The sequence below is a fragment of the Corvus cornix genome, chromosome 13, assembly GCF_000738735.6.
Source record: "Corvus cornix cornix isolate S_Up_H32 chromosome 13, ASM73873v5, whole genome shotgun sequence".
In the NCBI taxonomy this organism is placed as follows: Eukaryota; Metazoa; Chordata; class Aves; order Passeriformes; family Corvidae; genus Corvus; species Corvus cornix.
The window spans coordinates 3848396-3861074 of record NC_046343.1 but is presented as its reverse complement, the minus strand read 5'-3'; the positions used below and the strand labels follow the sequence as shown (position 1 = coordinate 3861074).

Here is a 12679-nt window from a genome sequence, read left to right as displayed (position 1 = left end):
ACAAACCTGTTATTGTTAGCACATTGTCTGTGATAAAGAAAGTGAAGCACAAAATTTTGTGCAGAACAAAGGGAATTCTTCTGAGTTTTAGCAAAACTCCACTTCCAGAGTGTTGGGCAACCCCAATATCTACCCACAATGCAACACAGCCTTTCCTTTAGCAGCAATCACTGATCTGCAGCTACAGCCAGCAATGTACTGTGATGTGCTCAGGAGCTGTTGGGGTTGACAGGAGACAACCATGCTGAAGAAACAAGCTCAAGCATCTCCTAGGATGTGGGTATTGTCTCATAGGCGATGACTGATACCAACAGCTCATGACTCACAGGAACTAAAGCAAACGTCTCTCTTTAACATAGCCTGGCCCAGATTTGAAGTGGCAGCCTGACTAGGAGGACTGGTAACAATGGCCAGCCCCCTGGCCATCCGGCCTCCCAAGAACCCAACCAACATGTGCATTTGACAGTGTGGTGAGAACTGCTCTCCAAATCAGCGTGCGCTCGTTAATATTCCTTAACACTGTCTCAGGAGCCTTCTGCACCAGCTCAGGTGTTAATCAGTTCTATTTTCTTCCAAAAGCAGTGAACACATCTGGCATAATGGGCCTATTAGAGATAGGCTCCCTATTAGTCTGGGACTAGCTCTGCAGCTGCCCAGAAGGAGACTCTCAGCTGTGTTGCTGGAAGAAGCAGCAAAGGAGAGAGAACAGGACCAGCTGGTGAGGTACAATCCCTGCCAAAACACGCTGGTTGCCCCCAAGAAGGGGGTTCAGAACATAGGAAAAGACTTGCTACAGGGAAAGCCCCCACCGCGGAGCAGTGCTGACCTGCTTGTGTGACAGGAGCCTTGTAACTTTCCCAAATGCAATGCTCTTTGCTGGATCAGACATACTCTGTAGCCCGAGAATAACCTTCTCCCTCGCTCAGCATTTCTTCTGGTTCACAAGTCATCCTTGGCCTGTTTGGCTCCAGCATTCACCCTGGGGAAGTGCAGCAAACCCTGCCCAGTATGGCCTCACTATCAGCACACCCAGCCTGGGCACCTCCTGGGGCTGCCAGGTCTGGCTGGCATGTGGAGCTGCGAGGTCAGAGCCACTGAGCTCCTCACCTTCCTGCTCAACCCACCTGCGGTCTGACCCACCAGCTCCCTGTGCTCACTACCAGCTGCGCCATCTCCTTGCAGGATCTATTAGTGTCTAGCTCATGGCATCTTGTCCCTTCTCAGAAGCCATGCAGTTTTCCTCTGCACCCATTTCATTTCTCTCTCTGCCATGTCAGTGCCACTTCTACTGATGTCAGGAGCTTTTTAACAGCACCAGTGCCACTGCTGAAGTCTGACAGCTGCATCAAGACTGCATTTGAGCTTTGGGAGGAAGGGATATACCAAATCCTCATTTTCCTGGGCTCACTTGGGAACTGAGATGTCGGACGCATGTAGACGGAGGGTGAGAGGCATCGAGTATGTCACAAAGCCGGAGAGTATTTGCTGTACTCAGCTGCAGCCAAGACTCGCTTCCAGACTGAGACCAGCGGATCCCTGCACTAGCAGCAGCAGCGGGCGATGGATGTGGTGACTCCAGCAGAGCCCTCTCACACAAGTGAGCCCCTTCAGTTGAGTGCATGAAGAAAGAGGGAGTTGGCACAGCAATTCCACAGCTCCACTCATTCGCTTGGAATTAACACCAGCCACTGAGCTGGAAACCCAGGACCTGAGCCCTCCCCAGCCTGGTACAGTAGCTAACACAACATCAGGCTCTTCTTTCTTATTTACTCAGATCACAGGAAAGTGGAAATTCATGAAAAGATTTTCATACTGCCCAGGTACTGTGGTGGTCTGGGCATCCAGCCAGGGCAACCATGTAAGTAGGGGAAGCAACTGCAGCTCATCTTGCCCAGCTGCTCACTTGAAAACCTGCCCTTAGATATCAGCCAGACTGAGCTGGCCTCCTGAGACACTGAGAGACTTTGGTGCATGATTAGAAGGAAGAAGAGAAGTAAAACCAGCAAGAACCCATCCTTTTGTAGTATTAAAATGAAAACCACTGACAGCTACAGTTTGCAGGACTGCAATTCTAGAGACAACAGGAGTAAGTCCAATTAATAAATCTGAAGACAGACCAGGAACACCTGACCCAGTGCACCAAAGGAAACCTGAAGCCATCTTTTCTTAACAGATCAGGGCATGGTGTAGAGGGCAGAATTTTGACTTCCTCTTTGACACAAGGCTGTTGCTGTGCTCCCAAGGAAGCCAGCAGCCAGCCAAGAGCACACAGTGCTGAAGCAGTAGAGAACAGCTTCTGGACCCACACAGGAGCTGGCATTTGCTTCAGAAGAAAATTTTCTCACATCTTTTTTCTCCCCATGCATTAGCTTTACCTATGGATTTTGTGTTAGTGGTGGATGCCAAGGTAACAGCCCTGGAAACAGAGTCCTTTTGTACCTGCACAGCTGTGCCAGGCTCCTGTCTGGCCTCTGCTCAGAGCTGAACATCATCTCTGCCTATTCAACCCAAATCCCACGAACAGCCCAGAAGCTGAGAGCCCTCTGGGTGACAGTTGCCTTCCAACAACTGTTGGAAACTGGCCCGAGGTGCCCCACGAGCCAGAGCCCCACAGGCAGGCAAGATTCTGCCCAAGCCCAGGAAGCCCTTGGTCCTGCAAAGAGTCTGGATGCAAACAACACAGGTGTCTCAGACTGTTATGGCTAATAGAGCCTGGTCTCTACAGGGAAAATACTAGAATAACTGCCAATAGAAAACTCAAATTACTGTGATTTTGTCCCAAACCCATTGCTCTGCTTATAGCCATTACTGCAGAGCAAAACCCCTTTTATTCCAGGCTGATTTTCTTACAGGGGGATTGTTCTGAACAAGCCAGAACAGCAGAGTAGCAATTCCAAAATAACTACCCTTACAAACATCCCCAAGGAGACCAGCCTGGAAGCAGAATGGAGAGGCCAGCCTTGAACTCTGTCCTGCTGAAAGCAAACACCAAAGAAAAGAACAAATTCCCTTGCACTGCCAAAAAATTCAAAGCCTTTTCCTGATCACAGCTGGGATTCCCCAGGATCAATGGATACACTCACAGTCCAGCCACACCAGGGACCGGAATACCACAAGGCCAAAGACATTCCTGCTAAAAGGCACACTAAAAATGCTGCTCCATTTTGTAACACAAATAAGACCTTTATCAGTCTTGAGGACAGGAAGGAACTATGATAATTTGTAATTTGCCTGAGCCAAATGCTTTGTATCAGTACCTGGGTTGTGCCTGTAGAGAGAACCTTCCACCAAAATTAAGCACCAGCCAGCATCAGCCTCTACTCTGACTTCTGTTATCTTGACATGTCACATCCCCAAAGATTTAGTATATCAGGAACCTTTTATTTTAAAACTACATCAACTCTGCATTAAGATTACATGGTGAAACTTCCTCCTGCTAGAGAAATGCAGAAGTTACAGTTCTCATACTAGCTCTGATTTGCTCAAATTGCTTAAACATCATAGATTTAGGTTGCATTTAATAACCCAAATGTATGCAACCAAAAATTATATATTCACAACCTGAAAAGTTAATCTTATTACAAGCTACTACTTTGATATTACCTGACATTGTGCTAACACAGATTTTACATTTCAAGCAGCAGCTAAAACATAACTTACTGAATATGTTGATAACCAACCAGTGTATTTGTTCACTTAAGCTCCACAAAGGTTGGCTATGGAAAACTGATATGAAAAAGAATGCAAAGAGGATTAATATGGGCAGTCTCACTGTGCTTCTATGCCTCACTCTGCACATGAAGGAGAAAAATCCACACTCCCAGACTGATAGTTACCATTTTGCAATTTTAGTGAAACAAGAAGGAAACTTTTCTGCAATATCTGCCACCCAAACAAGCCATTTTTGCACATACAAATGTCAGACTTCATGCAGAGCACAGGCCATGCTTGGAGTAGAACAGAACATTCCCCCCTCTCAAGAGCCCTGAAGGACGATTGCCCATGTGGCTCAAGCCTTCCATTTTCTACCACTGCCACATTCTCTGCAGGTCCTCAACTAACAACATAATAGACAGATCTTAAGAGTACTGCTTGAAGCATCCAGGACTAGATCCTGGGATAATATTCAAGAGTTGATAATGTGGTGAATTATTGTGTGAAGTCAATCAGAGATGATGTCTCTGTGCAGGAGGTGCTGGAAATACCAGAGCCTCCAATAACGTCTCCTGGGCAGCGTGGAGATGGAATAAGGCAGAGTGAACAAACCTCCCCACACTAAATATCCTGAGAGAGAGAGAAGACTGCAGCACCTGCCTGCCAAGTAACAACAGGGAAGGGGGGTGAGCACGAGGAGCAAACACGTGGAAACAGCACTTGGCAGACCTGGAGCGTCCTCGCCAGGCTCCGGCCCCGCGATGCCGTTGCAGTACATGGCGTGCACCTCGATCTCGTCAGCTGGGAAGCCATGGTCACACAGCGGGCAAGACACGCGGGCAGCAGCTGTAGGACTGCACTCAGACACAGTCCTGCCAGCATCTTCATCTCCACCAACCTAAGGAAGAAGAAGAAAAATTAGCCAGACAGGGTTGTCTCTTTTTTTTTTGCTTAGGTGCAGAGCTCCATGCTGTCTGGTAGCTACTCACCCTCCCACAGACTCAGATTTTCTTGGAAAGTTTTATTCTTCCTTCATCACATAGTGGTCAGAAATAACACCACTGGCTGAATAAACTGCGCTGCACTAATAACTAATTCTTCTTGCAAAGGCAACATGTCCTTCTGAATCATGGTGAAACTCCCTGCACAGTCATGCACACCGTTTAAGGCAAACATCACCTGCACTACAGTGGAAAAACGACAAAGCTTCCATTAATCAGGAAACCTCAGAAGCGAAACTGATGGAAAATTCATGGGGCAAAGCAAGAGTTCAACACCTGACTTGTGCTCATCAGTCTCTGGACATGATCCATGCTACACAAGCAGCACTGAGTGGAAACACAGCTTGCCCCAGGATGAAAGGAGGCTGCTGTGGTCTTAGGAAGCCCGGAGAGATCACTGGAAGCTCCTCCTTTACAGAGGCGGCTGGAGCAGTCATCAGAGGGGACACCGATCAAGGAGAGAGGCAGTACCACTAAAAATCTGTGTCACACAAAATTACTAGCAGAGGCTTTTTGCCAGGGCACAATGTCACAGCTCCTGTACGTTCTCGGGGTGCCATTACTACTTACGGACACTCTCTTTTTGCATTGGTCACACAGCTGCAAAGGTGCTCCACTACCAACCCACACAGATCCAGCCTGCTCCCTACGCCACTGACATTCCCAAATGCAGCAGACTGCAGCCATCTCACTCATAACTGCATGTCTGCCTAGCTGGGCTTGCTGCAAGATTTTTCCACATTTAAGAAAAAAACCTTCCCCTCCCTGCAATGATTAAGAAAAGCTATTTAAATATTAACTATGTAGAAAAACCTATAGAAAAATAATATGGGAGAGGTTTCTGTTCTAAGAGCTAAGCAGTGACATGTAGACAGTGTGCAGCAAAACTGCTGTCTGCTTCCCTCCAACGGTATCATTTCAGGGAAGCAGTAATTGGGGTCAGCCAAGATGCTCCGTGCCACTGGAGTGCTTTGCTGTATTACTCGGTTTATTACTTCCTTTCCCAAATGAGGATCTGATCCTGATTTTTATGTCCTAAAGGGAATGAGGGTGCTTTGTTGGCTCAAAGGAGCTATGACAAAAATTGCAGGGCTGGGCCTCAAACTGAGATTCTGACTCTCAAAACGCATTTCTCCTGGACACCAGCTGAAAGGCTACAACAGCGAGCTCCAGGAACATCCCTCATTCCCAGGGAGGCTCTCTGTCCTGAATTTCTGCGGAGGACTTGCCACAAGAGTTCCTCCAGCCGAACAGAGGCTGCTGAAGTACATCACTTACAGCATTAACACTCGTACCCCTCACTCACATCTCAGTGTCACTACATCTTGTGAAGTCCTCGCTGTGGGGCGTCACACTGAAGAGCCATAAAAAACAAGATGTGTCAAATATGAATGATCAGATCAAACCTGCACTACACAGACAACACACAAAAAATATGATGGGAAAAGCAGCAGGCACTGCTCCTTCTAGCTGCCTTTTTTAAAGCAATCTTAGGAGATCACCAATTCTGCACACCCTGCCCGCCTACATTCAGTGGTAAATTACTAATTTTAAATGGAAATGCAACATTCTGTAACAAAAGACTGCTTGTACAAAACCTTGCTGTAGCAGTCTGGAAAACCTCAACTGCAGAACCAATCACCCCTGTCAGAGCCAGAGACAGTTGCCTCTGCTTTTTAGCAGAGGAAATTGCCTACAAGACATAGTACTTGCAGCCAACAGCCAGCCAAGAGCAATGCTAGAGGCTGAGCTCAACAACAAGACTCCTGTGTCCTGGCTCAGCATCTGCTAGGAAGAAGTCAGTCCCAGTGGTCTCTGCTTGGCTCCTGCAAACCACTGATGCCATGGTAGCTGTTTCTGCTGTTTTCCTGGAGGGCTGCGGGCTCCGGACTGGGACCTGCTGCCAACCATAATGTTGTCAAACAATCCCTAGGAACCCGCTCCCCATCACCTTGTGCCATTCAGGCAGAGGTGTGAGACACAAGGCACCCTCTGCAAAGCACAAGGGGACAGGGCAGTGTCCTGCCCACAGCCAGATGGGTCATGAATGTGCTCTGGTGGCCAGCCCAGGACTGCCTCTCTCATTGCTGCAGTGCCTAATTGACTGAGCAGTGCTTGGAGATACCTGCAGAATGAAAGGCACACGAGAGCAGAAGATGGTTTATTAAGAGGCCTGTGAGAATGAGACATTGGAACTGCAGACGTGCTGTACAAGCTGCAAACTCCCAGAATGAGCTTTCCACAAATGAATCCTCTTGTCAAGAGCTGTACGATTCTGTATTCATGTACCCTGCCAGAGGAGTACTTGGCAACCCCTTTGATATCACTCTCTAAATTAATAGACAAAGGGAGTTTTATCAGAAGCAGGAACTGGAGTCAGATGTTGGTACAGTGACAGCTGCAAAGCAATTGCTGTGCAGGTGTGACAGCACGGGGAAAGGGGCTGCACACAGCACACATCTGCAGCAAGAGGTAAGAGGATGGCCCTGACACTGACTTACTATTGCTATTAACTATTACTGCACAAAACTCAAGATTCCCGGACTCAGGACACTCTGCTTGGCCTGAAAACCACCACCAGCCCTCAGCACTTCAACAACATCCTTATCCCAGTCTGATCTCTGGGTGAAGCTCTCCTGTTAGCCTCTTGGATATGGTCTGTGGAGAGCAAACTGGATTTCAGAGTAACAGGGAAAAGCAGGTCACAACACAGGTGACTGAGGTTTACTTGGACTCCCCTCAGAGCTCCTGCGGTCCCTCTGCATCACCGAGCATCACAGCCTGTACCCCTGAGCATGGGCAAGCAAAGCACTGCCACCCACGCTGATGGCATCCTCCAGCTCAGCAGTGCTGGGATATAAAAGAACAGGCTGGAATTGATAACAGCTCTCCAGCTATAGGACTGAAAGGCTCCAGAAGCAGCTGCATGCAGTCCCCAGCCAAGAGGGACTGGAGATATGAAGCAGTAGACAAAAGCAAAGAGGGAACTGTTTGTGAGGATCCAAACAGCAGAAGTCCAAGCTTCCAGCTACCCAAAGGGAAATGCCAGCAAAGTTCAGCTGAAGCAAGGTCTAAAAGGTAGGACTGGAAACAGGACCCTTCAACTCCAAGCTCTTTTACCTGCATAGGTGCACCTCTGCTGTCTGAACAGAGCTCTTCTCTCTCCTCCTCAACAGCTTCCAGTGGGCTCGGCTGTGTCTCTGCAGAAAAACACCTCCGTGTCAGCACAGGTTTGCAGCCCCCAACTATCTCCTCACTTGCTGATGTAGCTTAGCCCTTAACACTTCTTAAGAGTTTTCACAGTTTCAAAACATTCTTTAGACTCACCACAAATGTTACCAGACAAAGCGCAACAACACAGCCAGATGAGGGGTTAAAGTCACAGCATGGTGGTGTGAGGACAAAGGCACTGCGGCTTTGCAGCTTCATGGGGAGTGAGATTAGACACAGGGAAAGTGAGTGGAACACTTGCTGGGATGGAGACAAAGCAAGAATAGAGCTGCTCTCGCATTGAGACAAGCAGAGCTCCCATTCCATGGACTGTCTCGCAGACACACCTTCTTTAGACCTCCACATCTTCCTTGGCAACAAAACATGCCTCCAAGCACCACCATGACCTCTACTGCTACAGCTGCTCGTGAACAGCAGCAGCCTCTTCATTAATTTTCTCACTTAAAACCCTGGACCAGGAAATCTCAAACATTGTAGGAGAGACCAAGGAAGAAAAACTCCTTGGTCCCAAACATCTTTAATTAATGTAAGACAAAAATTATTTCAGCTCTCATGCTTTGCACATTATCTTAACATCGAAAAATCTGAATATTTCATTGCATTGCAGAGACACCTTGTTTTGAGTGATCCCTCCATGCCCAATGCACATCCAGGTATGTCTTCAGCAAGTCTTCAGCAATCCCTGTCACAGAACTGTCTTAGAGGAAATGGGTCCAAAATTAGGGGATCAAACTAAATTACCTGAATAATTTTAGCCTTGAAAAACAGAGATGGGAAAGTAATCTAGTTTTGTTCAAATAACTTGAAAATTCTCTTTTCTCTGAATTTCCTAAGCGTGTAACTTTTGGGACAAAACTCGTAACAGTCTGAAGTTCCTCTTACCTGGGCAAACGGAGAGCTCTTCTTCAGCAGAGTTTTCTGTGGCAGTATTGGGGCTCCTTTTACTGCCAAGTGGGGTCATTGTGGAGATGCTGTTCAAAATATAAATATAACATGAATCTCCAATCCAGTAGGTGTGAGGGCCACACCTGCCTTTCTCACGCAGTTCAGAACAGCAGACAATGCCATAATTTCCAAGTGGTCAATATCTGACAGCCAGAAATGACCAGAATAACAGCACAATAAGGATCTAAAATGCTATCCTAAGCAAAAACCCCAAAGGGAATATTTTTTGCTTCCAAAAAGGCAGAAAGGGTCATTATCTCTTGTCAAGGGAGCAAAAATACCTGCTCACAATTGTGGGACTCTCTGTGGGGGAAAACGTGGGAGTTGTGCAGGTACCAGCACTGTGCCTCTTTCTGTCTGGGGAAGGAAATCCTCACTGAGGAAAGACAGACCTGCTTTATCTCGCATTATCCTCTCCCTCCTCACATTGCTTGTTTTCTCCTTTATCCCTGTGCACAGCAGCCAGAAGCAGCACGGATGTGACACATGGCATTTTCCCTGCAGCAAAGTCCTTTCAGCATTAGCATGGTGGTTCCTCAGAGCAGCACCCAGCACTGCTCCTCTCATTTTGACCTTCGGATTCCTCCTATTTTTTTCCTCCCACCTCACTGCACAGTGGCTTTCTGACACAGGCAGGCATTGCTGAGTAAGTCTGGCACCCATGCTGACACACTCTGTGCCTTCCATGACTCTCTGATTAGTCTGATCAAGTATGCAAGAACACACTTTAAAAAACATGAATCCCCGCACTGACAAACACAAGATTTATTAAGCTCAACCACAGGCCTTAGAGAAGAGAGAACAGCCACTGCTGATTTATGATAAATAAAAAAATTCTGATAGGAAATCACAAGTGGCTTTTCTCTCTAAATAAAGCATCTCAAAGCATTTGTTATGAATCCAGGCTGAGCATGTTTTACTCTGTGTCTAACATCAGGGCTCTCTTCAAAAGAACTCACACAAAACAACTTGCTATGACATTTATAAAATGGGCTAATCAATTTGAAGTCAAACCACATTTCTTGCTACACCAACTATCTCCTGGTAACAAAGCCTATAATCATTTATTAAAACCCCAATCTTCCATGCTCTGTACAAAGCGTGGAACAAGCGGGGAGAGCAGCTCACAGAAAGCAAAGCAGCTTCTTCACAGGACTGGCACTTCCTAAACTGCTCCACTCCCTCCAGACAGCTCAGAGCCATGTTTTCCTATTAAGTGGTGCTGAGGCCAGCCGGTTGGGGTGCCTAAGCCATACCCAAGAGAGCCCTGTGCTGGCAAATTGCCAGGAGCCAGATGGCAACACTTAATGTGCACAAAACTGCAAAGACTGCAGCCATTTCTTGCCTTGCTGCAGATGTTCCAGCTGCCCAAGGAGGGGCTGCTGCATCCAGGTGCATCCCACCCCAAGGCGGGCAGCCAGGAGCTCCTGGGCAGCTTGGGGAATGTCCCAGACTAACCTCACCAGCTACATCAAAGGAAAGAGGTGCTCTCAGGCCCTAAGCAGGCAGGAGGCCAGCGCTGCAGAGCGCTCACCTCGCTGCCTTCTACGCAAGCTCAGAGCTCAGCTGTCACAGGCTCATCAGCCTCGGCGGCAGCAGCAGTAGCTGCAGGTTCCTCCTGCTCCCCAAGGCAGGTTTTAAGCTTGTTAGAAAGGTGCAAGCAAGAGGGATTTTCATACTCTGCATATTGATATTAACTGCTCAGGCCAAATGCTGTTAGATCAGAGGAAAGTTGGCAGTTTTTTTCCAAAGCAGGTTTAAATTATAAAACCCAGCAAATTAAAAACATGACATTATCTGGCCTTTCTTGTAACTTGCTCCCTGAATCCTCTCCCATTTGTCCTTCTTCTCCATAGCCTTTGCTGCAGAATTGCATCCCACAGGAAGGAGAGGAGAAAAAAAAAAAAAGGAAAAGAGGAGTAGGCTTAAATCTGAAGAAAATCATGTTGACTTGTCCCACACCTGTCATCTGCTGAAGTGGCTTTTCTGGAGCACTGCACTCTATCTTTGGCTGATAGGCAGTGCCGTCTGGCTTCCTCCTCCCCGCTTTCCTCTTCAGAAGTAAGGCAAGAACATAAAAATACACACAGAAATCCAGTAAACCCATCCCCATGCTGCCAGTGCGCCTTCCCCGACACACACGTGATGGCATCGCTGTAACTCACCTCCAGTTCCCCAAGGCTTTACTGCACCGTGTCACAGGAGCTTCAGAGGGCAAGGAGCAACTCCTTCAACTTGTACAAGGATGCACCTTGCATGTCTTATAAAGTGACAACAGCAACTGATCCCTTCTCCTCAGCTGTGCCCCACTTCTCCAAAGCCATGTATTTCCAGGGATATTAAACAGCAGTGACTGCAGCCAGCCTTTCCAGCAAGCCCTGCAGTGAGCTGTGGTGGGACTGCACCCCAAAATACTCCAGGGAGAGTGGAAGAGCTCATATCACCAGAGAGAACCTATGAGCCCCACACTCTGAACACCTTACTCACCTGTGTGCAATTTGCATGGGTTCCCCATCTTCAGGCACATCCTCTGCAGGCAGCACCTGGGAGGGCTGGAAAGGAAAATTCTGGTGTTATATAAAACAACGTGCACAGCTGATTGGGGTCTGCTGGGTCATTGGATTCTGTCCATGACATTGCACCCAGTCTGCTGTATATTTTTATCTGAAAATGGCTCAGTATCCATCCGGAACTAGTCAGCTTTTTCCCTCCATCCCTCCTTTGGTACTCCCTGCAATAAAGCCTGGCAGTACTTTTCGTTACCTTGCTGCCTAGACATGTTCTTGGACAGTCCACGACCATCCACTCCTCCCAACATTGCCCATCATCTTCCATGCTCTCTGCCTGTTCTCAGCATTCACCTAAATGTACTTGTAGGCAACAACCATAGCTCTTCTCCACCTTTACCTGTGCTGAGCTTGAAACAACCCAAGGTTTTTAATGTCCCCTGTGCTCCCCCAGGTACCCCAGCAGCCCTCACCTACTCCACTTTAAAACTTATTTTCCTGAGCCACAATGACCTGATCAACTGATACAGCTGATGCTTGACCATGACAAGCACTTTTCTGAAATTTCCTAGAGATAAAATCTGTTGCATTTTTCTTGCCTGGGAAATCAGCTGTCCCATAAAAGGAAGGGAACAGATTAACCTGCACAGTCTATAGCTGGAAAATCTGAGTGCATTTTACCCCATTTTTCATTTAGCTCTATAACTACACTTATTCTTTCCTTTAAAATTTGTTCAAAAGCCTTATGCACTGCCAAGGTCAGGCTAACATGCCAGTCATTACCCAGATCCCTTTCTTCTTCTGCAGTGTACATGTTACACTTGCCATCCTCTAATCAGGTGGAATTACAACGGTTTATTAGCAGTCCTTGCTGTCAGGCCTACAATTTCTCATGCTAGGTCTCAAAGAAACCCAAGGAGTTTTCCTCCCCCTTCCTTGAGTCTATCAAATGCTATGAGCTTGATTTCTACCACAGGTTTCAACTTCAGTCAGCTCCACTCCTGGATGTACTTCCCCAGCAAGCTCCAAATCAAGACCTCTCCTGTAAAATTTCCCTAACATGACTCCAACCCCCAAATATCCTGTTTTATCTATGCTCTCTTTACTTCTTTGCAGGCTAACTCATCATTAACATAAAATACTGCACCTCCTCTTTTATTTTTATTTGGTTTTGTACTGAACTGTGCATTTCTTAACAACGCCTCTGCCCTGGTCATGAACGTTCATCCACGTTTCTGGTTTTCCTTGTACATCTGTTATAAAATATGGCACTAATTCAGGTCACCAGACTCTAAATCTCCCGAATTGGGTCTTTTCCCTCTGAATCTTTTAAAGACCAAG

The 12679-nt window shown here is 47.2% G+C and overlaps 1 protein-coding gene across 7 annotated transcripts in view; it reads right to left on the bottom strand.

Moving 5' to 3' along the window:
- The window catches only part of UIMC1 (ubiquitin interaction motif containing 1), a 39828-nt gene that overhangs the window by 5591 nt on the left and 21558 nt on the right, over positions 1 to 12679 (bottom strand). For all 7 annotated transcript variants that reach the window (XM_039559696.1, XM_039559697.1, XM_039559698.1 and 4 more), the window contains exons 6-9: positions 11319 to 11383; positions 8769 to 8857; positions 7776 to 7855; positions 4384 to 4552 (exon numbers count right to left, since the gene is read on the bottom strand). In XM_039559696.1, coding sequence (XP_039415630.1) covers positions 4384 to 4552; positions 7776 to 7855; positions 8769 to 8857; positions 11319 to 11383 — 403 coding nt within the window. The remainder of the gene's footprint in view (positions 1 to 4383; positions 4553 to 7775; positions 7856 to 8768; positions 8858 to 11318; positions 11384 to 12679) is intronic.